Source organism: Scomber japonicus, chromosome 14, assembly GCF_027409825.1.
Source record: "Scomber japonicus isolate fScoJap1 chromosome 14, fScoJap1.pri, whole genome shotgun sequence".
Classification (NCBI taxonomy): domain Eukaryota; kingdom Metazoa; phylum Chordata; class Actinopteri; order Scombriformes; family Scombridae; genus Scomber; species Scomber japonicus.
This window is the reverse complement of record NC_070591.1, coordinates 4,816,297-4,842,988: the sequence shown is the minus strand read 5'-3', so window position 1 is coordinate 4,842,988 and position 26,692 is coordinate 4,816,297. Positions and strand designations below refer to the sequence as shown.

Below are 26,692 nucleotides of genomic sequence, written 5' to 3'. Positions count from 1 at the left end.
CCTCCTCCTTCTACTTCTCCTTCCTCTTCTTCTCCTCCTTCTTTTTCTCCTTCTCCTCCTTTTTTCTTCTTCTCCTCCTCCTCCTTCTTCTTCTACTAGTTTTATAATAGTTGGCAGTAAATCAGATGCATTATCACCAACTTATACTTCAGATTGTAGACCAGATATTCTTCTTCTTCTTCTCCTCCTCCTTCTCCTCCTCTTCTCCTCCTCCTCCTCCTTCTAGTTTTCTAACAGTTGGTAGTATATCAGATGCATTATCACCAACTTCTACTTCAGATTAATCTTTTTTGTCTATTAAACTCAAAGCAAACTCTAAGTCTTCTCCCACTTCGCAAGTTCTTCTTTCATATATCGTCTTTCTTGATCATATTTAATACAGTCTATGATTGCATGCATAATATTTATTCTCATAGGTAGAAAAAAATATGTGCTTATATATCGTTAATCAGTCAAAATTAGTTTGAAAATAGCATGATGGATAAATGCAAAACTATTCTAATTTGTGAATTTTGATAAAGAAGCTTTGCACAGGAAGTAGATTTACTCATTAAGGCTTATTGAAGGACAGCTTTTCCTTTTTATAAGTGACAAAATATGAGCAGTAAGAATATTCTAGCTTGTTTTTAAATGCACAGCAATATGTTTCAAGTGGGAATTCTCAAGCAGGTTTATTTTGGAAGTGGTTTAAAATATTCTGAATGCAGAGATTATTCCTCTTGATCTGAGAAATTAAAGTTTTTAGGACTCGGTTACACATGCATGACTGATGATACTTCAGTGGAGGGCTCATTGTTTCTGCTGCTTCTGTGAAAACCGCCCAGAAAAATCAAAAGGAGAAGAAAAAAATAAATAAATGAAAAGAATAGGGAGGAAAAAAGTAGAAACTATAAAACATTGGTGGTGTGTAAAACAATACTGATCCTGGCAAACACTTAGATAATTAAACAAGAAGCTTTATTTAATGATTTATAACTTTTTGGCTAAGATACTAAAATCTCTTCCAACTATTAATCCTCTAGAGACAAGAAGATGATGTGAAGATTTAATGCCTGTTAATATCACTAATAATCCCTTTTTTATATAATGTCAGAAAGTACATTTTGATTGTGGAGCAGCTTGCTTAGAGACTAGAGAGGCTCAGGATTGTTTCAGGTGTTCTGGTTTCCTGGTCGGAGCTGTAAGGTGGAGCAGAGCGGGAGGTACGGAGGGCATCAAAGAGAACAAGAGAACATGTCGGCCTATTTTAGAACATGGCCTCCCTGTCTTTGTATGGGCTTCAAAATCCCAGAAAACAAACTCTGTGTGTGTGTGTGTGTGTGTGTGTGTGTGTGTGTGTGTGTGTGTGTGTGTGTGTGTGTGTGTGTGTGAGAGAGAGAGTGTGTTTTTTGTTAATGTTGGCAGTGATGAAGTGTATTGTTGGATTGAGTGAATAAAGTGCTGGCATACTGGCTCAAATTCAATTTAAACTTGGCCTCAGCAAGTGTACACATTCACAAACACACACACACACACACACACACACACACACACACACACACACACACACACACACACACACACTTAAAGAGTCTTAAAGTTTGAAAACATTTCTCTTTACCTCTTAAGACCTTAATTATACCAACATGTTGCCAAGACTTGCAACCGCCAATTATTTTTTATTATCCGTTCATCGTTTTTGATTATTCACTCGATTAGCTGCGGTCCTTAAAGTTCACCATGCTGCAGCTTTAACATGTCTTGGTTTGTCTCGACCAGCAGCACACAGCCTAAAGCTTTTTTACTTTACTGTCACAGAGGACTAGAAATATTCACGTTTAACAAGTTGGAACTAGAAGATTTGAGTATTTCTGTCTTTAAAAAATGACTCAAAACTATTAGATATCAATTTACTCTCAATCACAGCTAATTGATTAATTGACTAATTGTTGCATTTATTGCTTGGAGCATTAAATATTAATATCCACTCCTGGAAAGCAAAGCTTGAATCATAGTTTTCTTAATGGTTTCGTTAAAATAACTCTGCAGATTTAACATTGCAAGTCAATTTATTCACATATTGCAAAAAGATATTAACATTAATGAAGAAAATGTGGTGCCTACATTACCCATAATGCAACTCAGCCCCCCCAACAGCTCAGCTAAAGAGGTTAATGCAAGTTAATTTATTCATATGTTGCACTTTTGTAACATTGTTGGACTTTATGGACACTTTAAAGAAGTAACAAAGTCAACACAGTGTCTTTATTCCATTTCATGCAAACCTGGTGCCTACATTACCCATAATGCAACTCGACCCCCCCAACAGCTCAGCTACAGAGGTTAATGCAAGTTCATTTATTCAAGTTGTTTGACTCTTTATGGACATTTTAAAGAAGTAATAAAGTCAACAGAGTTTCTTTATTCCACTCAAACTTGGTGCCTACATTACCCATAATGCAACTCAGCCACTCCAACAGCTCAGCTAAAGAAGTCTGCAGTTTTATAACGTTGTTTGACTCTTTATGGACACTTTAAAGAAGTAATGAAATCAACACGGTTTCTTTATTCCATTCCATGCAAACCTGGTGCCTACATTACCCATAATGCATCTCAACAGTCTGGTAAAGTCACTTCTTTCTAACTCAACACCCCTCAAATTTTTATAATTTTTCAAACTTGCCTTCGGGCCCCAATTTACGCCGAAAAACAAACAAAACAGTAAATCTAGGTGATCTAGTGATCTAGGTCCTTTTAACTTTTCCTTCCAAAATGTGTAAGTTGCATTTAAGAAAATACACTAAACACACACTGTTAACTTCTGGCTGGTGTCTTTTTAGAGAGCTGCAGGTGTTTTTAGGTTTAATGTAAAATCCCTATAAGAGATTTCTCTCTTTTCACACATTTGTTAAAGGTGGTTTTGGCTGGTTTTCTTCTTTTTCTTTGCAATTTGCTTCATTTTGTTTTAAACTTGAGCCGCTCAGTGTTTCATTAGTTATTTGTTTTCAACTCTCAACCACAGCATTGATCATCTACACTGTGGCTGCATGAGTGTTGATTTGCACAACACTTAACTTCCTGTTTTGTTTTGTTTTATTGCTAAAATGATCGCCCCTTTTTTCTTTTTTTTTGTTCTTGGCACCATTTTTTTTGTTGTGGTGCAGGTTTTGATGCAGATGTGATCCACTATGATAACCTGCATCATATCACCACAGTAGGAAGGGTATCTAGAGTTCAGCAGGGCAAGAGAAACACATCACACACATCATCACCATCATGTTGTGGTTTCTGCCTGCAGACTCATCACAAGTTTAAAAAGCTCTCGTATCACTTCAAAAAGCTCCAACTCTTAAATCATCCTCGTGGGACTCGTGAAGTCTTTATGAGGCGTTTACTGACTGGCTTTTATTCTGTTAACACGTGTTTGTTTTTATGTCTTGACGACAGATAAACAGCCTCGCAGTTGCTTCTGAGGTCCTTGGAAATAGAAATGTGGCCAAAGCGGAGATGTGAAAATGAGTCTGATGATATATTTTACTGCTCGGGGTTGTTAGTGGAGCTCATTTCTTTTTCTTTTTTTTTATAGCTCCGGCTAAATTTTAGATCTGGATATTTTAACGTTATATGGGAGAAAATGTTTTTTGACGTTTATATGGAGACAGATTAGAGTTGTTATGCATGTAATATGAAACTATATTAGCATGTTTGTCTTGGCTGTTGAGTCTTTAACAGAGTGTTTAGAGATTAGAGGATGGAGATAAATGCTGGAAGAAAAAAAGCTTTATTCCCAACTTTACATTTACATGGAAAGTTATTTATTCATTCTTTTTTTTTTTTACTTAAATCAATAGAATAATAATATAGTGGAAATAATTCCACGAAAGGAGGGAGGGAGGAAGAAGGAAGGAAGGAAGGGAGAAAGGAAAGGAGTGAGGAATAAGGGAGGAAATGAGGGTGGAAGAAGGGAGGTAGGAAGGAAGGGAGGGAGGAAGAAGGAAGGAAAGGAGTGAGGAATAAGGGAGGAAATGAGGGAGGAAGAAGGAAGGGAAAGGAGGGAGGTAGGAAAGGAGATAGAAGGAAGGAAAGGAGGGAGGAAGAAGGGGGGAAGGAAGGACAAGAGGGAGGGAGGAAAGGAAGGGAGAGATCTCCAGAATCACTAAATACTTTAATGGCTAGATATTTACTGTGATTACATGTGAGATGCATCATTAATCAGGAATAAAGATAATTAATCATGGTTTTAATACGTAGATAAGACAAATAGGCTTAAGGAAGGAAGGGAAGGAAGGAAGGAAGGTAGGAAGGAAAGATGGAAGGAAGGAAGGAAGGAAGGAAGGAAGGAAGGAAGGAAGGAAGGAGGGACGGAAGGAAGGTAGGAAGGTAGGAAGGAAAGATGGAAGGAAGGAAGGAAGGAAGGAAGGAAGGAAGGAAGGAAGGAAGGAAGGAAGGAAGGAAGGAAGGAAGGAAGGAAGGAAGGAAGGAAGGAGGGACGGAAGGAAAGTAGGAAGGTAGGAAGGAAAGATGGAAGGAAGGAAGGAAGGAAGGAAGGAGGGACGGAAGGAAGGAAGGAAGGAAGGAAGGAGGGACGGAAGGAAGGAAGGAAGGTAGGAAGGAAAGATGGAAGGAAGGAAGGAAGAAAAAGAAGACAGGAAGAAAGGAAGGGAAGATCTAAGGAAGTGAGGAATAAGGAAAGTGGGCCGGATTGGACCCCTCGGCGGGCCAGATCTGGCCCACGGGCCGCATGTTTGACACCCCTGTTGTAGTTAGTATTGGACTATAAGAGAGTTGCAAGCCTACTGTGCATGATTGGTGTGACCTGTATGAGGTGGTGGGGCCCCAATGTGATATATTTTCCTCCCCTGTGTGTGTGTGTGTGTGTGTGTGTGTGTGTGTGTGTGTGTGTGTAGAAGAGAAGATGTGCAGTATAGAAGCAAAGTGAAAAACATGTTAAGACTTTAAAATGTGAGCGTGAGACAAAACCCAGATTAAGCCAAACCCTCATGTATGATTCCCTAATATGGCTTCTAGTGCTGCTCCTGCTGTGTGTGTGTGTGTGTGTGTGTGTGTGTGTGTGTGTGTGTGTGTCTGTGTGTCTGTGTGTGTGCTTTTTTCTTTTTAAATGTATGTAAACAGTATTTTGTTACGGAGCGATATGCGAGAGGGAGAAAAACAGCTTTTATGGATTACAGCTCTGAAAGAAAGGAAATGAACATAATCACCTGTTTTCACATCTTTTAAGCAGTTTCTCCACTTCGAGGTTTCTTTTTAAAGACAAATTGGTGTTTATTAAAAAAAACAAAAAGCCTGTCACCGTCACCGTCACATGTGGAGCGTCATCAGCAGTCAGTGTTGAGCAGCTGGTTTGACTGGAAACCAGAGAATAAGGAAACCAGAGAATAATCACATTCAACAGATGCTTCAGTGAATATTAATGATTGTGTAAAGTTAATGATTTATTAAAACTAAAACCAGATTGAACAGGTGGATTGAACACATTAAATAGCACTGTATAAATACAACAGTTGTGTTTTAACCTTTAACCCCATTGATATATGTTTCCTAGTTTAATCCCATAGTCTTATTAATTATATATATTCTAGGTTTATCATGTGTTTAGACTACATTTAATACATAACATTTAATTTGTATTTGTTCATTTGGGCTATAAAATGGTGAAGATCACAACTAACGAAACCAACTAAAGTCCACAACTCAATTATATCCAGTTTATTCTAATAGAAGACAAAAGAAACCAGAAGATATATTTATATTTAAGAAGCTTGAATCAGAGAAGTTTAGTATTTTTGATCAATTTCTATTAATTGAGTTCATGATCAATTTGCCATCAATCAATCAATTAATTAAGTAATTGCTGCACTTGCTTTGTTTTAATTAGGTCATTATTTGCCTTTTGAATGTTTTATTGGTGTTTTAACAATTTTAAATGAGAATATTTTGTCCAATCTCCGATCTTCACGTCTTTAAAGGCTGTGTGAGGGTTAACAGGTGTTTTAAGGTGTATATTGGGTTTAGATTAGGGTAAAGTTTGGGGGGTTATGCATCTCTTACCTTCATATTAATCAATCTGTCTCCTCCCTCTCTTTTCTTCCTTTCTGTATTTCTATCTGTTACTCTTCATGAGATTTCTATCTGTACAGCACACGTGAGCGATAACGTTAGGCAACTTTAAACCAACCTGATCAAAAAACAGTTTAAAACCACACGACTGACTTCCTCCCACATCTCAGACAGAGATGAGAGGAACCCCCCCATCCCCCCATCCCCCCATCCTTCCTCCTCAGAGTGACAGACATTAGAACAAACGTCCAAAAATCTTCTTCTTCTTCTTCTTCTTCTTCTTCTTCTTCTTCTTCTTCTTCTTCTTCTTCTTCTTCTTCTTCTTCTTCTTCTTCTTCTTCTTCTTCTTCTTCTTCTTCTTCTTCTTCTTCTTCTTCTTCTTCTTCTTCTTCTTCTTCTTCTTCTTCTTCTTCTTCTTCTTCTTCTTCTTCTTCTTCTTCTTCTTCTTCTTCTTCTTTTCGGTTGTGAATCAGAAGCAGCTGACGTTACAGTAAATGAGCCTTGAGCCTCTCCGAGCATGTGAGCCGAGGGTTAAACTCTGTCATCAACTAAAGCACAAAAAAAACATTAAAATAAGGCAAATATAATGTCATTTATGGACAGTTTGTGCAAAATATAAGGCTGTGTTTATACCCTGAAATCTGGTTAAAACACATTATATTACTGTCTTAATATAAATCTTCATGTTTAAAGTTAGTTTATAATCAAAAAGACAGAAATTAAGTTAATTATTGATTCAAAACTTACACAGAAATGATCAAATTGCACTCTGGATTCCTTATAGAAATGCCACATGGGTTTGTTGAAGTGAAGATATAAGCATCATATAACATAATAAAAGTTAAAAAGTTAAAATGCCAATGTGTTATGGAGAATATTTTTATATAATCATTTTCTTTCTGCAGTCTGTTGTTGTTGTTGCCATCAGATTTCTCATTGAATCGTTGCTTAATTAACTAGTTCACAGCTCCAGTGTGACTTGGCAGCTTCCGAGATAACAACACTATATTATATTATATTAAAAAAGCTTATTGTGTTTTTATCTTGTGAGTGAAACAAACTGTGAAGCTGTGGACGGTCACACTCGCTGGATGTTTAATCACATGGTGCAGATCTATGATGTCTGGGTCGTCCTCGCTCTGTTGCCAACAGCAGTTTCTGTGCTCTGTTGAACCAGGAGAGCTTTAACACACTGAAGGCATTCACACAGGAATAACTAATAATAAATTGTTTAAAGTCAGTGTAAAGTAAGAATAAATATGTGTTCTGAGTTTGACATACCACAGAAAAGTGTGTTGTTAACCACCCTGCCAAATTTGAATGGTTCATAAAATTGCCAAATATATGAAATTAGGCTAGCTCGGCGGCTAACTCGGCTGCTAGCTCGGCTGCTAATTCAGCTGCTAGCTCGGCTGCTAGCTCAGTTGCTAGCTCGGTGGTTAGCTCGGCGGCTATTTTGGCTGATAGCTCGGTGGCTAACTCGGCTGCTAGCTCGGCGGCTAACTGGCTAACTGTAGACTGTAGTAGTAGTAGTAGTGTGTGCTGAATGTATTTCTACCTCTACAGCAGCAGGGGCGGGTTTATGCTAATCACTAAATCCTGAACACAGAAATGTTGAAACACAGTTTGTGAAGCCTAGCTCCACAATTCAAATCTAAATGGTTGAAATGCTTTTCACACCTTTTTTAGAAATACATTTATGACCTATTTAATGTGTTTAGAAGAAAATGTCTGAATTCACTTTACACAGTCTTGAAGCGCCATCAACCACTGAACAAAAAAAATAAAGGTTTATTGGAAGCAGGATTGAAAGTATGAAACTGCCAGCTGCTTTTTAAATGTCTTATAACAAACTGAAAAGTGTAACCGTCCCTCCTCTTGTCTGTGTTTTCTGTGCAGGAGCAGCTCGGAGCGCCGTAAGGAGAAGTCTCGAGATGCGGCTCGTTGCAGACGCAGCAAAGAGACGGAGGTTTTCTACGAGCTGGCTCATCAGCTGCCTTTACCTTACAGCGTCAGCTCTCACCTGGACAAGGCCTCCATCATGAGGCTCGCCATCAGCTTCCTGCGCTTACGCAAGATACTCGCCACAGGCACGTACATTTCCCTCCACCGCACACAGGAGAGGAACATATGCATGCATGATCGTGGTTTCTATTAACAACAATCTTTGACGTGATATGGAGACAGACTAATTGTCCAGTGAGGTATAAGGAAGGTATTTGTTGGCCCCCCTTTCTTTGCACCTCTCTCCTCCTTCCTCCTGTCTTTTTTTAAATTTAGAAACAGAGGAAGCTCGACAAAGAAACAAGACCTATTGTTCGGGAATTCCTCCGCCGTGTCTCGAAATGAGATCAGAGAACAACAAAGTTAAACAGCCAGCAGCAACATCAGCAGCGGTCAACTCGGTCACAATACAGCTTTTAAAAAGATCTCTTTCTTTTAATATAGCTATGAAAAAGATTATAAGGTATGCAGGGAAGATGATTTAACCCAATATATCTAGCCATTATTAAGTCAAACCTCTTTTATTCTGTAGTTAAACCTTCAATTTAAAATGAATTCACATTAAACTCTGTATATTTTTAGCTGCAAGTCAGACACACATCACATTTTTTTACTGATAGAGATTAATGAGAGGTTAATTTTATCTCTAAATATTTACCCCACAACTGTCATTGTAATCTGACATCATTCATTTCTTATGTAACTTTTGAAGGCATCGCACAATAGTCCACATGTGCTCTGTTCTTGTTTGGAGGGGAAAATGGTTATAAACATACAACCAGCGTTTCCTTAAACAACCGTGACAGCTACTTCCTATTTCTTTTGATTTATTGAGTCTAATCAATGAGTCAACGAATAAATCATCCCTTTATATATTTATTTAAAAAAAGCTTTCCTGCAGCACGTGTGGCTCAAATACTGTATGACGCTTTTATTTTGAAATTTGAAACAGAACAAGTTAAAAATGACAAAAAACAAACTACAGTTATATACATGAAATACATCTGTAGAGTTCAGGTTCATTTTTTTTTATCATTTTTGTTTTTATTTAGCACAATTGAAACTCTCCTTTTCTCCACATCCTGTTTTTCAGCTCTCTAACTTATCAGTGTTTTTTAATCTAACACACTATAAAGCTACCAGGAGCCCATATCACAATAAAAAAATGTACACATCTTTTAGTGATAAGCATCAAACTATTACTGCAGAACACCATAGGCTTGCAAAAAATGTAGATTCATTCTTTTATACACACACATGAAGCAGATTTAGCTATTAAAATTTTCTGCAAAGTGATTTTTAACTTATTAAGCTCATTTTTATGCCTTTTTTCATGCATGTAAGTCACTGAAAATACTTAAAATGCAGTTTAAATTGCAACGTAAATGAGATATATTACATAAAAGCATCATTTATATTTCTGCAAAGTGATTTTTAACCTATTTAGCTCATTTTTGTGCATTTTAATTAACATATGCATGCATGTAAGTCACTGAAAATACTACTAATGCAGTATAAAATGCAACATAAATGAGATATATTACATAAAAGCATCATTTATATTTTCTGCAAAGTGATTTTTAACCTATTTAGCTCATTTTTGTGCCTTTTAATTGAAGATATGCATGCATGAAAGTCACTAAAAGTATTCATAATTCAGTTTAAATTGCAACATAAATGAGATATATTATATAAAAGCATCACGTCAACTCTTGCAGCTGTTTGTCTCAGCTTGTCTCTCCGTGATAAAGTTATGTTACTTTAAATAAAACAGACTCAGTGTATAGACAAAATATCCAGGAAAACAACTTACAATGTAAAAAAAAAAAAAAAAAAAAGATACATGTTTTCTGTTTTCTTGCTTACCCCACAGTAGTATCTCCTCGTCATGCAGCTTCTAGTTTCAGTTTCATGTTCCTAGATTTGTAGATACGAGCGGCAGGAACGTGCCTCCACCCAACACGCTGAGGTTCAACCACGTCTCGCTGCGTCTCTCAAAGAGCTGCTGAGTCACGTCGGAAAAACTCAAGGAGGAACTTTTTCTGAAACAAAGTACAAGATGGTCAGATGTTCAGGGAAATCTACAAATGTATTACATTAAGATAACCTCACCAAACACTTTATGAATAAGCCAAAATGATAGAAAGTTAATATCAGAAGAAGACCTGAGACATTAACTTCCTTAGGTATAAATGGGACGATAAAGAGGATCTGAACAGAGTGTCTTACTGGATGAATTTAAAGTATGAGGAACTAAAATGAAGATAGTTTAAATTAATGTATTTTAAAAATAAACTGGTACTGGTGGAAGTTGATGATTGATATCAAGAGGAAGCCTACTGAGAGTGTCGATAAGTCATTTGGGTGAAATCAACCTTTAAATTCATAGAAGAAGAAGAAGAAGAAGAAGAAGTTTTTATTTATAAAGCACATTTAAAAACAACCTCAGTTGAACCAAAGTGCTGCAAAGTTATTAAAATACAATATAACCATACACAAATATAATAATAAATAAAAAACAATAAAGGAATAGTAAGAGCTCAATTTAAAACACTAAAATTAGAATAAAAACTAATAATAAAGAGTAAAAAATAAAAAGTAAGAAGCCAAGGATTCTCGCCTAGCTGGGACTGAACACCAAGGAAAAAAGATCAACAGGAACAACAAGAAGAAAAACAGGGAGTTTAGATTCCTGGAAAACATCACAGAAGTTGCAGGTGAAGGAGTTTATGAGGGGGAGAAAGTAAAAAAAAAATAGGAATAAGGATGAAGGTAGATAAGACTAAGATTTTGAGAGAAGAAGAAGAAGAAGAAGGAAGAGGTCAGTGAGTGATATCAAGAGGAAGCCTACTGAGAGTGTCGATGAGTCATTTGGGTGAAATCAACCTTTAAATTCATAGAAGAAGAAGAAGAAGAAGAAGAAGAAGAAGAAAACAGGGAGTTTAGATTCCTGGAAAAAAAACACATAACTTGCAGGTGAAGGAGTTTACGAGGGGGAGAAAGTAAAAAAAATAGGAGTAAGGATGAAGGTAGATAAGACTTTGAGAGGAGAAGAAGAAGAAGAAGAAGAAGAAGAAGAAGAAGAAGAAGAAGAAGAAGAAGGAGAAGAAGAAGAAGAAGAAGAAGAAGGAAGAGGTCAGTGAGTCTAAGAAAGAGAGGAGAGGGTGGAAAGAAGAAAACATGAAGAGAACGAAGAGGAGGAGGAGGAGGAGGAGGAGTAAAGGTAATGAGGGTAGGAAAGCAGTGGATGAGAGGAGGGAGGGAGGAGGAGGAGGAGAGGAGGACAGGGAGGAGGAGGAGGAGGAGGAGGGGGGGGGAGGCCGGGGGGGGGGGGGGGGGGGATCCGTGAGATGCAGCAGCAGATTGAGCGTTATCAGGCCCGTCTGATTGCTCTGTGATGGAAGGAGAGATTGGAGAGGAAACAAGGAGCTCTGCCCATCGTCCGGCTGGTGCTGGCATCACTCCTGCTAGCCATAACACCCGACTGCCTTGGCGCCAAACATGCTGGCACACACACACACACACACACACACACACACACACACACACACACACACACACACACACACACCACACACACACACACACACACACACACACTGTAAGCACATGTGCAGCACCTCCGTTACGTAAAAGAGGCTCCTCAGTCGGAGTCAGGAGAACACTGATGTACTGATTGGGGGAAGTACTCAAACCTGTATTTCTCACTGATTGGTTCATATTTGACTCAGCTTAGATAGAAAACACACTCTGGAAATATAAAACATGAACACACTCTGTCAATTATTCTGCAGAGAGGCTAAAATATGCACGTTTAGAGCTAAATTGAAACATGCATATTTGCTGTTTTAGTGTCTAAAGGAGCGTTGTTATGACTAGTTTTATTTCGGTTTTATTTTGAAGGAATTGACTAGTTTTATTTCGGTTTTATTTTGAAGGATTTGACTAGTTTTATTTCAGTTTTATTTGAAGGAATTGACTAGTTTTATTTCAGTTTTATTTTGAAGGAATTGATTAGTTTTATTTCGGTTTATTTGAAGGAATTGACTAGTTTTATTTCAGTTTTATTTTGAAGGAATTGACCAGTTTTATTTCGGTTTTATTTTGAAGGAATTGACTAGTTTTATTTCGGTTTTATTTTGAAGGAATTGACTAGTTTTATTTCGGTTTTATTTTGAAGGAATTGACTAGTTTTATTTCGGTTTTATTTTGAAGGAATTGACTAGTTTTATTTCAGTTTTATTTTGAAGGAATTGACTAGTTTTATTTCGGTTTTATTTTGAAGGAATTGACTAGTTTTATTTCGGTTTTATTTTGAAGGAATTGACTAGTTTTATTTCAGTTTTATTTTGAAGGAATTGACTAGTTTTAGTTTCAGTTTTTTTAAGGTTTATTTTTATTATTTCAGTTAAGTTTTAGTTAGTTTAACAACTGATTAAGTAGTTTTATTTTTATATTGAGGAATTGACTAGTTTTAGTTTTGACTTTTGTTGTGATTTGACGCTGTATAAATAAAGATTGATTGAATGATTTTTCAGGTATTTGGAGGAAAGTCTTGATTTATAGAAACATGACGAAATAATGCATGACACCAAATATGGTTTACCATTATCATATTGATATAGTCACATATATATATTTATGAAATATAAAACATGAACACACTCTGAAATATAAAACATGAACACACACATATGCACGTTTAGAGCTAAATTGAAACATGCATATTTGCTGTTTTAGAGTCTAAAGGAGCGTTGTTATGCTTTAACCCTCCTGTTGTCCTCGAGTCAAGGAAGGAAGGAGGAAAGAAGGAAGGAAAGGAGGAAGAAAGGAAGAAAAGGAGGGAGGGGAGGAAGAAGGGAGAAAAGAAGGAAGGATGGAGGGAGAGAGGAAGGAGGGAGAAAAGAAGGAAGGACGGAGGGAAAGAAGGAAGGAAAGGAGGGAAGAAGAAGGAAGGAAAAGAGGGAGGAAGGAAAGGATGGAGGGAGGAAGGAAGGAAGGACAGGAGGGAGGAAGAAGGAAGGACGGAGGAAAGAAGTAAGGGAGGAAGGAAGAGGGAGGAAGGAAAGGATGAAGGAAAGAAGGAAGGGAGGAAGGAAGAAGGAAGGAAGGACAGAAGGAAGGAAAAGAAAGGAAAGGAAAGGGGGGAGGGAGGAAGGAAAAGACAGAGGAAAGAAGGAATAAAGGAAGGAAGGAAGAAGGAAGGGAGAAAAGAAGGAACAGTCAAAACGGATGGGGTCAATTTGACCCGGGAGGACGACACGAGGGTTAATAAAAAGTAAGAGTAAAACTAAAACCAGCAGTGAAACAGTCATTTTGTTAACTGGAATAAAAATAGAAATGAAAAGTAAAATAAAAACTATAATGAACAATGCTAAATGATTTATAATGAAACAGAATTACAGCTACAGTACAGTCAGATTCATTTTCATTGTTACAGATCATTTAAAGTTTTGCTTTTGATTTAAGCTCTATGTGACTATATCAATATGATAATGGTAAACCATATTTGGTGTCATGCATTATTTCATCATGTTTCTATAAATCAAGACTTTCCTCCAAATACCTGAAAAACATTCAATCAATCTTTATTTATACAGCGTCAAATCACAACAAAAGTCAAAACTAAAACTAGTCAATTCCTTCAAAATAAAAATAAAACTACTTAATCATTTGTTGAACTAACTAAAACTAAACTGAAATAATAAAAATAAACCTTAAAAAAACTCAAACTAAAACTAGTCAATTCCTTCAAAATAAAACCGAAATAAAACTAATCAATTCCTTCAAAATAAAAACAAAATAAAACTAGTCAATTCCTTCAAAGTAAAACCGAAATAAAACTAGTCAATTCCTTCAAAATAAAACTAAACTGAAACTAGTTAATTCCTTCAAAATAAAACCGAAATAAAACTAGTCAATTCCTTCAAAATAAAACGAAATAAAACTAGTCAATTCCTTCAAAATAAAACCGAAATAAAACTAGTCAATTCCTTCAAAATAAAACTAAACTGAAACTAGTCAATTCCTTCAAAATAAAACCAAACTAAAACTAGTCAATTCCTTCAAAATAAAACCAAAATAAAACTACTAAATCACTTGTTGAACTCACTAAAACTAAACTGAAATATAAAAGCAAACTGAAAAACTAAAGAAAAATAAAAACTAAAGAACATTTAAAAACTATAATACCGCTGGTCCAGAGTCAGAGCTGCGTCTCTATTAGAGATACAGTAAGTGAATGTAATGTTAAGTACTCTTATGTAAGCATAAGACTTGAAACTTAAGGAAACAGCCTTTCTCAGTCAGAAGTGAAACTGAACACATTATGTCATATTTAAGTCTTATTGTGAGTATATACTTCCACTGTAGCTGATTAATGAGTCAACACAGAGAAAGGGATTTATTTTTTCTACTATAAAGACACTACTACTATAAATGTCCACTTGATTTTTTAATTGTGTCAAATCACAGCAGAGGTTATCTCAGGGCACTATTGTCTTTATGGATATGACTCATAGATGCCTTCATGTAATGTGGACTGTGGATTTTGTCCCATGATCACTTATATTCCTCTCTCTCTCTCTCCCTGTCTCTGTCTGTCTCTCTCCCTATGTCTCTCTCCCTATGTCTCTCCCTATGTCTCTCTTTCTCTCTCTCTCTCTCTCCCTATGTCTCTCTCTCTATGTCTCTCTCTCTCTATGTCTCTCTCTCTCTCTATGTCTCTCTCTCTCTCTCTCTCTGTCTCTCTCTCTCTCTATGTCTCTCTCTCTCTCTCTCTATGTCTCTCTCTCTCTGTGTCTCTCTCTCTCTGTGTCTCTCTCTCTCTCTCTCCCTATGTCTCTCTCTCTCTCTCTCCCTCTCTCTCCCTCCCTCCCTCCCTCCCTCCCTCTCTCACCCTCACCCTATACTAAAGATCTTCTAATGGTCAGTATGAACAAGAGGAACGATGATAAAGAGCAAAACCTTAACCTTAACATTGCTTCTTTTATCCTTTTTATCACGAATTTCAAAATAAAGTGCAAACCCCTCTGAGATCAGAGAGTAGATGACGTTAACAGGGTTTCCTCTGATGCCGTTGATGGCGACCCTGACATTTGTCTCTTTTGATGCTTTTAACAAGAAACAGACTCAGGAAAAGATGTCATTACAAACTGACAGGAACAAAAAAAAAGAAGGAGCAAAAGATTAAAAACCCCCAATGAATCTCTCATTTGACCCGTCCGTCCAATACGCCGACTCAGCAAATATCAGAAAATAGAGAAGACGCGATTATCCAAAAAAAACACAACAGCTGACCTTATCACTAAACACTTGTTCCTGCACCCCATTATTCTCAAAAGGAGGACCGTTGCGTAACCAAAGTGCAACCGGTCCAAATGATGATGGTAATCACAGCTAAGTATTTAGGCCAAAGGTGCAGCCGGTCCCCGAGAGTCTCTCCCCGAGGCCCATGAGAAAAGCACCCGCGCTCCTCTCATGGGGGGTTACAGATATTTGGGCCGCGCTCCAAACTCAAGTCCCAGGCCCTCGTCTTGGGGGGGTGGGTGGGGGGGGGGAGCTTTGAGAAAACTGGCCTCTCTTATCTCAGGGAAGCACTGGAGGAATTGCAACTTCCCATCGACTACTGGGCTTTGTTCAGCGTGAAGCCACACACACACACACACACACACACACACACACACATATTAACACACACACACACACACACACACACACTTGAGCCGGGGCCAGTTAGGCGCTCGCTGTGTTTTTTGTATCAATTAGCCGTCCAGCGAGACACACTGGAGTCCACTGTGTAAATGTTTGGAAACTGTACTGTACATATTTGAACATAATGTGTAAGTTACTCTCCGAAACCAAAAAAAAAAAAAAAAAAAAGGGGTTAGTGGCTCCAGCTATTATGAACGCTTGTGTAGTTTGGGGTTGTAATTTGTCAGGGTCGGGGCTCGGGAGTGGTCTGAGACGCAGGAAGAAGCTGCACTGGTTTGTTTTGGCCCTGAGCCCAAAGCCTCAAGAAGGAAAACAACACACACACACACACACACACACAGAAAGAAACACACACACACACACACACACACACACACACACACACACAGAAACACATGTATAATCAGCGTACTGTACAAGGAGTGAAAGAGTTAGTGAGTAAAACCTTCCTCTTTCTCTCTCTCTCTCTCCATCCAGGCAGCAGCAGCAGCAGCAGCAACAACAATAGCAGCAACAACAACAGCAGCAGCAGCAGCAGCAGCAGCGACGTCGACGAGGAAGAACAGATGGACAGTCTGTACCTGAAGTCTCTGGAGGGCTTCATCACCGTGGTAACGTCTGACGGCGACATGATCTTCCTGTCCGAGAACATCAACAAATTCATGGGGCTCACGCAGGTACACGGCCATTAAAGCAGCTCCGAGAATAGAAAGAGGTGGTGGACACGTGCAGAGGGGCCGTGTGGTTTAAAATGCTGCACACACTCACACTTTCACACTTTCACACTTTCCATGTAGAGTTTTATAATGTAGACATGAAGCACTGAAGCATTGAATTTTGGTTTGATCTTCATGGTGAAAGTTCAAAAGGAATAAAAGGCTTTATACAATATATTATGATCACTATGGTATAAAATCTGCTGATAAAACATTAAATCTTTGGCCCTTTAATCTGAAAACTTTTTGTTAATTTGGTTTCATTTGACGAACCATACTCACAAATTATGAAAAACAGGAAAAAGAGAAAGTTAAAAACCAACCCAGACTGTACATAAAGAGATAAAACAGCATTAAATAAAAAGTATTTAATATAAAAACAAGGTATAATAAATACACCTGAAGCACCACACTTGGTAAAAAAGCATTAAAACATTAATATAATCTAATTTTATAGTTAAATAATAACAGCAGCATTATGGATTTAAATGAAGCTGTGATGTGCAGATTGTCATTATCGAAGGTATAGAAATAAAATAAGACACTTAATTGATCCCGGAGGAGAAAACAGGAGCTACAGCAGCACGAGTCCACGTGCAGAAGACACAACGAGGACAGAGCAGGCAGGGATAAAGATATTTAAAAATTGGGAGGAAAACTACACATGAATTCAAATGTAAACTCAGATATACAAAAAGTGAGAAGTTAGAAGCTAATAGTTATAAGCATTGCACATAAGTATGCTTAATGTGCAAGACTGATGGTGCAGTTAGATATACTATTCTAAATTGATATTAAGTTATTTTAATCAGATGAATTATAATGGAAAAACCTCAGCCAGACAGACAGTCAGTCAATCAGACAGTCAGTCAGTCAGACAGTCAGATAGACAGTGAGACAGTCAGTCAATCAGACAATCAGTCAGTCAGTCAGTCAGTCAGTCAGTCAGACAGACAGTCAGTCAGTCAGTCAGTCAGTCAGTCAGTCAGACAGTCAGTCAGATAGACAGTAAGTCTATCAGTCAGTCAGTCAGATAGTCAGTAAGTCAGTAAGTCTATCAGTCCGTCAGTCAGTGAGTCAGTCAGTCAGTCAGTCAGATAGTCAGTCAGTCAGTCAGATAGACAGTCAGTCAGTCAGTAAGTCAGTAAGTCTATCAGTCCGTCAGTCAGTGAGTCAGACAGTGAGACAGTCAGTCACTCAGTCTATCAGACAGTCAGTCAGTCAGTCAGACAGTCAGTCAGTCAATCAGTCAGTAAGTCTATCAGTCAGTCAGTCAGTAAGTAAGTCTATCAGTAAGTCAGTCAGTCAGTCAGTCAGTAAGTCAGTCAGTCAGACGGAGACGTGCATGTAAACTGTCAGTCAGACCAGTCTGTTGTATTTGTGTGAAATACCTCTCATGCCAGCAGCAGTGTGTGTTCAGTCCAGACTCTGCGGCTTCAACTCTACACACACTCAGCACTTTCTCTATTTACTGTCAAAGCAAATCACCCAAAAAAAGAGAAAAGGGGGGATGGGGGGGGGGGGGGGGGCAAGAAATGGACTTTAAATTGTTGAGCAAGGTCTCTTCTTCTTTGTTGTTTGCCGTTGTTGATTTTTACATCAGCGGCCGGCATTGATAAGTCCGTTATTTGTCTTGTGGTGAAGTAGTTTTTTTGTTCTATTTGTTCGATCCCCTGTGGCTGCCATCGCTCACACTCCCTAACCCTTTTCCTCTGCTTCTGTTTATCCCAAACAAAACACTGTTGCTGCTGGCCGACATGAGAAACACTACAGTACATGTCGAACGTGCAGAGAGAGAGGGAGGGAGAGAGGGAGAGAGAGAGGGAGAGGGGGGAGAGAGAGGGGAGAGAGAGACAGAGAGAGACAGAGAGAGAGAGAGAGAGAGAGAGAGAGAGAGAGAGAGAGAGAGAGAGAGAGAGAGAGAGAGAGAGAGAGAGAGAGAGAGAGAGACATAGGGAGAGAGCAGGAGAGAGAGACATAGGGAGACAGAGAGAGAGAGAGAGAGAGCGAGAAGGAGAGAGAGACAGAGAGAGAGAGAGAGAGACATAGGGAGACAGAGAGAGAGAGAGACAGAGAGAGAGAGAGAGAGAGAGAGAGACATAGGGAGACAGAGAGAGAGAGAGAGAGGGAGAGAGAGAGAGACAGGGAGACAGAGAGAGAGAGAGGGAGAGACATAGGGAGACAGAGAGAGAGAGAGAGAGGGAGAGAGAGAGAGACAGGGAGACAGAGAGAGAGAGAGAGGAGAGACATAGGGAGACAGAGAGAGAGAGAGAGAGACAGGGAGACAGAGAGAGAGAGAGAGAGAGAGAGAGAGAGAGAGAGACACAGGGAGACGGAGACAGAGACAGAGAGAGAGAGAGAGAGAGGACATAGGGAGACAGAGAGAGAGAGAGAGACAGGGAGACAGAGAGAGAGAGAGAGAGAGACATAGGGAGACAGAGAGAGAGAGAGAGAGAGAGGAGGGGAACTGACATGTATTCATATTTTTTTTATTTTCCAGGTGGAGCTCACCGGTCACAGCATCTTCGATTTCACTCATCCATGTGACCACGAAGAGATCCGAGAAAACCTCAGCCTGAAAGCAACTGGTCAGCACTTTGTCTCACCTACACACACACACACACATACACACACACACACCTACACACCTACACACCTACACCACTACACACACAAACACACTATATATCTTAATCCTGCATGATGCAATGATTTCCTATAAACAAAGCTACTGTGTCGGGAACTTAACTAGAGCAATGGTCATGATGATGATGTCATTAAAATATAACCCATAAAATAATAAATGCACTCATGAACTGTATTCACGTGGCAATCTACCCAATCGATCATAAATATCATAAACTATAACCCTTCATGTCCATATATGACTAAATAGGAGCAGCTAGTAGATATAAAAGGAAACGTAATGCTAACCGTGTTACATTTCCTGTCAACATAATAAAACAAATCATACTGAATGTTTAGTAACAGTGTAGTTCCTTATTTCCTTATTTCCCTCCAAATTAGCCGATATTGCGCAATACCTGCCGCCAATAGTAACTGCAGTATTATTAGACTTTTTATGGTCTCTTAAAATATGCCATGTAATGGACCAAAGTTCTTTATCAGGGAACATTTACTATTAAATAAAGAGAATAAATGAATAAAATAGGCTCTGAGATAAGGTTGACCTCCATTGAGAAGCTGATTTTATAACCTGGGAGCCAATAATACAAAAGCTTTTGTCTTAAGGAGGATTTGTGGAGCTGTAGACTTCAGGAATGAACTGATATGTAGTAGATTTATGTCATATAAGGCCTTTTAACCCTCCTGTTGTCCTCGAGTCAAGGAAGGAAGGGGGGAGGAAGGGAGGGAGGAAGGACAGGAGGAGAAATGGAGGGAGGAAGGAAGAAGGAAGGAAAGGAGGGAGAAAGGGAGGGAAGAAGGAAGGAAGGAAGGAGGGAGGGAGGGAGGAAGAAGTAAGGAAGGAAGGAGGGAGGGAGAAAGGAAAAGAGGAAGAAAGGAAAGAAGGAATAAGGACAGAGGAAAGACGGAAGGGAGGAAGGAAGGAAGGAAGGAAGGAAGGAAAAGAGGAAGAAATAAAGAAGGAAATAAGGACAGAGGAAAGACGGAAGGGAGGAAGGGAAGGAAGGAAGGAGGGAAGGAAAGAAGGAGGAATGGAGGAAGAAGGAAGGAGGGAGGAAGGGAGGACAGAAGGAAGGAAGGAGGGAGGGAAGGACAGAAGGAGGAAGGGAGGACAGAAGGAAGGAAAGAGGGAGGAAGGACAGAAGGAACAGTCAAAACAGACAGGGTCAATTTGACCCGGGAGGACGACAGGAAGGTTAAAAGTTATAATTAAATGCTAAATGTGTTCAAAATGTCCTGTTGGAGGCAAAAGAGGACATTTTCAGTCTAGCTCTTATTAGAGTAATTTGGTGTTTTCCTCTGAGGACCATGAATGTGCACTAACCTCTCTTGATGGCTGACAAGATACCGAACTGAAAGCATTTAAATGATCCAGACAAGACCAGATAAATCTACATTAACACAGACAGGGATTGGCTTCGGGGTCTGTCTATCTCCAGAGACGGCAATCAATCTGATTTACATTCCTTAGTTGACTTAACGTTGGGATACCTTATATTCCAGCCAAATTGTAATTTATGTGAATTAAGTTGTCTAATCAGAAACCAGATAATCTTGTTTAGTTTAAGATTTCCTGAGAGTGATCTTACTCCAGCTCTGGATGATAAACTGTGTATAAAAATGGACGTAGCGAGGTTTGATAGCACCCATTGGTTTGCATTGGAGCCAGTTTGAAGCTTATAGTCGGCGCCATCTTTTCTATTTGGAGCCAGAACATTAAAATAAGGAGTGTGGGCTGATGAATTAACCCGATAAACCTACTGATGGCTTATATCTAACAACAGTATAGTGATGCTTAGTGTAAAAATACACATGAATAATTCACATTTATATAACGCAGCGATGGTCACCGTAGTTACAACGTCCTCGGCTGTCATTTCCTGTTTGAAAAGTGGCCCCTCCCCTTCTGCTACGGAGCCAAGATGGCGTCCATTGAGGGCGAGAAGTGTTCATAGTTACACACTCAACTCTTTTGACTTCTCACTCTAAGTATTAAGAAGTGAAAGTACAGAAGAAGTAGATTTGAGACATAGCAAATAAAAAAATGATAGATGTATTTATATAGAGAAGTTAAGGCTTTTTTTTTTTAAATGGGAGTCAGTAGAAGTGAGCATCTAGCAGCCATCACTTCAGCCCCCCCCCCCCCCCCCCCCCCCCACCACCACCACCACCACCACCACCCCAATCATCAGTCCTTCCTGCTGCTGCTGCTTTGAGCCAAAAATGTAAATGTATCAGAGAAAAAAAAAAACACAAGGCAACCCCCCCCCCCCCAACCCTAACCCCCCCCCCACACACACACACACGCACACACCCCCATACATGTACAGCGGGACGTTATATAATGTCAGCTATCTCATGAACGACATGAGAACAGAGGGTCAGGGAGCGTATAGAGAGGAACTTAAAGAGAGATACTGTGTGTGTGTGTGTGTGTGTGTGTGTGGGAGACGGCGTGTGTGTGGGAGTCGGTGTGTACATGCGTAGAGATGTGGGGGGGTGATGATAGGAGCTGTGAGGACGAGCGGATGAGGACACACACACACACACACACACACACACACACACACACACACACACACACACACACACACACACACACACACACACACACACACACACACACACACAAAGGAACTATCTGAGAACTCAGGAGTGAAGTTTTAAAAGTGTTTGGCGTTAAAGGTTTTTACACTCAAAATAAACACTGATACGCTGTGTGTGTGTGTGTGTGTGTGTGTGTGTGTGTGTGTGTGTGTGTGTGTGTGTGTGTGTGTGTGTTTATCTAAAAAATGAAAATTATGTAGCTGACTAAGGTTTATATTAGAAAATAATCTCTCTCTCACTCATGCAAACACACGATTGCACTCACTAAACTGTGCTTGATAACTCTTATCAGCTGTGACCACAGGACACACAAGTGGAATAATACTTTATAATCCCTTCCCCCCTTTCACACACACACACACACACACACACACGATTATGAACAAACACACTTTTTCTTTTTCGTGAGGATTAGACGAGGGGAGAAAAAAAAAGGTTTCTCTAAGTGTTAAAGATAAAGAGACACTTGTGAGTGTGTGGATATTGACAAAAGACACTTCACCACTCTCCACTGTGTCTGCAGCTGAACTCTGACCTTGTGATGTAACAGCTTGGCCTAACTTCACGTCCTCCCTCTCTCTGTCCGTGTGTGTGTGTGTGTGTGTGTGTGTGTGTGTGTGTGTGTGTGTGTGTGTGTGTGTGTGTGTGTGTGTGCGTAAACCTTGACCGTTTTTTCCAGTCACATACGGGAAGGCCAGATAGGGGAAAGTTATTTTTTTGTTGTTCATTTCGCAACTAAAAAATTACAATAGAATAAAAATTGAATTACATTTGTAGCTACAAGAAGTAATTACGAGGGAGGAAGGAAGGAAAAGAGGGAGGAAGGAAGGAAGGAAGGGAGGAAGAAGGACAGGAAGGAAGGAAGGAGGGAAGGAAGGAAGGGAGGAAAGGAAGAAGGGAAGGAAGGTAGAAAGGAAGGACAGAAGGAAGGAAGGTAGGAAGCAGGGAGAAAAGAAAGAGAGGAGGGAGGGAGAAAGAAGGAAGGAAAGGAGGGGGGAAAGAAGGATAGAAGGAAGGAAGTACAAAAGGAAAGAAGGAAAGCGGGAAGGAGGGAAGGAATGAAAGTCAGAAGGAAGGAAGGAAGGAAGGACAGAAGGAAAGAGGGAAGGAAGGAATGAAGGACAGAAAGAAAGAGTGAAGGAAGGAAGGAAGAAATGAAGGAAGGAAGGACAGAAGGAAAGAGGGAAGGAAGGAAAGACCGAAGGATAGAAGGAAAGACAGAAGGAAGGAAGGACAGAAGGAAAGAAAGACAGAAGGAAGGACAGAAGGAAGGAAGGAAGGAAGGAATGAAGGAAGGAAGGACAGATGGAGGGAACATTTACTCTAACAGATGAAAAGATGTAAAGTATTTTAACAGAAGAGAAAAATTCAAAAAGTTTATAATTTTATCTCAGAGAGGTTTAAGGAAGGTAAATATAATAAATATGAAACCAACTGTCAGGAAGAAGGAAGTTATGACCTCAGAAAGAACGTATCACATGATGTCATCGTACTGAATCGGGTCGTTTGTGTTTTCCAGGCAGCGGTTTTGGTAAAAAGGGCAAAGAGATGAGCACCGAGCGAGACTTCTTCATGAGGATGAAATGCACGGTGACCAACAGGGGGCGCACCGTCAACCTCAAGTCAGCCAGCTGGAAGGTAAGAGAGACACACACATCTGCAGCATCCGCACACACACACACACAGACACACACACAAACACACACACAAACAAGAAGCACATGTACACAACTTCCATTAGACACACACACACACACACACACACACACACACACACAACTTCCATTTGATATACAGACACACACAAATACACACAAACACACACACAAACACACACATGTACACAACTTCCATTCATCACACAGACACACAAGCAAACACGCACAAACAAACACACACACATAAACACACACATGTCCACAACTACCATTAGAGACACACACACACACACACACACATATATGTCCACAACTACCATTAGACACACACACACATAAACAGGCACATGTACACAACTACCATTAGACACACACACACACACACGTACACAACTACCATTAGACACACACACACACACACACACACACAAACACATATCCACAACTTCCATTAGACACACACACAAACACATGTACACAACTACCATTAAATAGACACACACACACACGCACACACACGTATCCACAACTACCATTAGACACTCTCTCACACACACACACACACACACACACACACACACACACACACACACACACACACACACACACACACACACACACACACACACACACACACACACACACACACACACACACACACACACACACACACACACACACCTCTTTCCTAACTTTTCTTTTGGCTGGAGATGAAGCAGTGATCTGTTGACCTCTCAGGTTGAACATGTGAGTAATATTGCGAACAGGAAGCCAAAGAGTAATTTCTTCTTCTTCTCTTCAGACTGATTTATTTGAACGAGGTTTTAAAGGCCGAAAGGTGTTAAATCTGTTAGTGATTCACAATAATAAAGCAAAGATTAAAGCAAAGCCTTAAAAAAAATACGTTTTGGGTTTCAGAAAATCATTTTTCTGCTTTTCTTGAGTCTCAAAGTGAAAACTGAGCTTTTACTTACTGTTGGCTCCGTTGCAGATGTGTGTAAGTGCGTAAAGGTGTGTGTGTGTGTATAAACGTGTGCAAACTTGACATCACCCGCAAAAAATGTGCAAGCTGATCTACTAACGCAGCGGACTGAGGTTTGCATCTTTCAAATGTGCAAGATAATACACGCTGTCCATTTAGTACATTTACCGTAATGAATGTAATATTAGTAGTTTACCGTAATGAATGTAATAATAGTATTAAATGTAATATTAGTAGTTTACCGTAATCAACGTAATATTAGGCGTTTACCATAACGAATGTAATATTAGTAGTTTACCGTAATGGATGTAATATTAGTAGTTTACCGTAATGAATGTAATATTAGTAATGAATGTAATATTAGTAGTTTACCGTAATCAACGTAATATCAGTAGTTTACCTTAATGAATGTAATATTAGTAGTTTACCGTAATGAATGTAATATTAGTGCACGCTTATTTAGTACCCTTTATTTAGGATCTTAGTAAATCAGGCCCTTTGAGTAAATACACTGGATAAAAAGATATTTTATATTTTGCAAGAAGTAGCAAACTGCAAATGTAGTCAGGCATTATCCTTCCTTTGTCCTCCAGCTTTATCCCCTCAGTGTGTGTATAACATTTATCCTCTTCCTCTTCTTCTTCTTCTTCCTCTTCCCTCCAGGTGCTGCACTGCACCGGACACCTGAAGATGTACAACAGCTGCCCTCCGCGAGTGCTGTGCAGCTTCAAAGAGCCCCCGCTCACCTGCGCTGTCCTGATGTGCGAACCCATCCCACACCCGTCCAACATCGACACGCCGCTGGACAGCAAGACCTTCCTGAGCAGACACAGCATGGACATGAAGTTCACCTACTGCGACGAGAGGTACACACACACACACACACACACACACACACACACACACACACACACGCACACACACACACACACAGTAAGGATACTAACATCAGATTCAAGTCACATTAGAGTAGAATGTCCTCCCGGGTCAAATTGACCCCGTCTGTTTTGACTGTTCCTTCTTTCTTTCTTTCCTTTCTTCCTTCTGTCTGTCCTTCCTTCCTCCTTCTTTCTTTCCTCCCTTCCTTCTTTACTTCTTCTCTCTTTCCTCCCTCCTTCCTTCCTTCTTTCCTGTCCTTCTTGCCTTCCTCTTTTCCTTTCTTCCTCCTTCTCTCTTTCTTTCCTTCTTTCCACCCCTACCTTCCTTCCTTCCTTCCTTCCTTCCTCCCCCTACCTTCCATCCTTCCTTCCTTCCTTCTTTCCTGTCCTTCCTTCCTTGCTTCCTCCCCCCTACCTCCCCCCCTTCCTTCCTTCCTTCTTTCCTCTGTCCTTCCTTCCTTCCTCCCCCTTCCTTCCATCCTTCCCTACCTCCCATCCTTCTTTCCTTTCCTTCCTTCCTCCTTTCCTCCCTCCCTTCCTTGACACATCTGCCTGCTACAGCTAAAAACGACGCTCTGTGAGCTCTGAGAATTAACCAAATCAGTCAAACAGCTAAAAAATTATCTGAAACTCTTTATGAAGCTCCACATAATCCTGTGTCGGTTCCTCGTTGTCATTTATATTGATTATGTCTGCTCTAAGCAAAGAAACATCAGCTTCATTTTTCTTTCTTGAAAAATCGCTTTACAGAAAAATAAACCCATTACTTACGGAGTTCCTAAAGAAGAACCTCAACAGAGTTAAATAGATCTTCACTTCGTGGGTCGCTGCCAGTGAAAGCACAATTCTTAAAGAACAACACACACACACACACACACACACACACACACACACACACACACACACACACACGGGAGACTTTTTGACTGATTGCAGTGTGTTGACTGAATCAGTTTAACTTGGCAGAGCAGTCAGTGGGAAATGTAAGCCAGAGATGAAACATTAATACTTTAATAAGATGCTGTCACGACATTGTCAGAGTGCGCCAAGAGTTCCCGATCACAGACAAGCCTGTACGCACACACACATACCTGTTTATACTACCTCGTGGGGACCCCTGACTGGGTGAGGTCCCGTGGGTTCCAGCCTTTCTAAAGGGTCTAGAGATGTAATTTTAACTCCTAAATTCATCATAATTCTGTTTGAACAAATAAATGACTTGAAATATCAATAACTCTCACATAAATTTGAAACCTGAATTTTGCCCCCCCCCCCCCGTTGGGACCCGTAATGCTAACGTCTATTAGCATACAATTGATTGTTGACCACAGTACAATTCATATTCAGTATTTGAACAAATGTTGGATTGAAACCCTAACCCTGACCCTAACCCTAACCAGGAGTCGGTCCCCACGGGTTAGTAATATGTCA

General features: G+C 39.7%; 1 protein-coding gene across 1 annotated transcript in view; it reads left to right on the top strand.

Annotated features, from left to right (window-relative positions):
• The window catches only part of epas1b (endothelial PAS domain protein 1b), a 204,945-nt gene that overhangs the window by 161,727 nt on the left and 16,526 nt on the right, over positions 1 to 26,692 (top strand). The window contains exons 2-6 of the mRNA XM_053333691.1: positions 7,957 to 8,151; positions 16,286 to 16,451; positions 18,991 to 19,078; positions 23,263 to 23,381; positions 25,047 to 25,249. Coding sequence (XP_053189666.1) covers positions 7,957 to 8,151; positions 16,286 to 16,451; positions 18,991 to 19,078; positions 23,263 to 23,381; positions 25,047 to 25,249 — 771 coding nt within the window. The remainder of the gene's footprint in view (positions 1 to 7,956; positions 8,152 to 16,285; positions 16,452 to 18,990; positions 19,079 to 23,262; positions 23,382 to 25,046; positions 25,250 to 26,692) is intronic.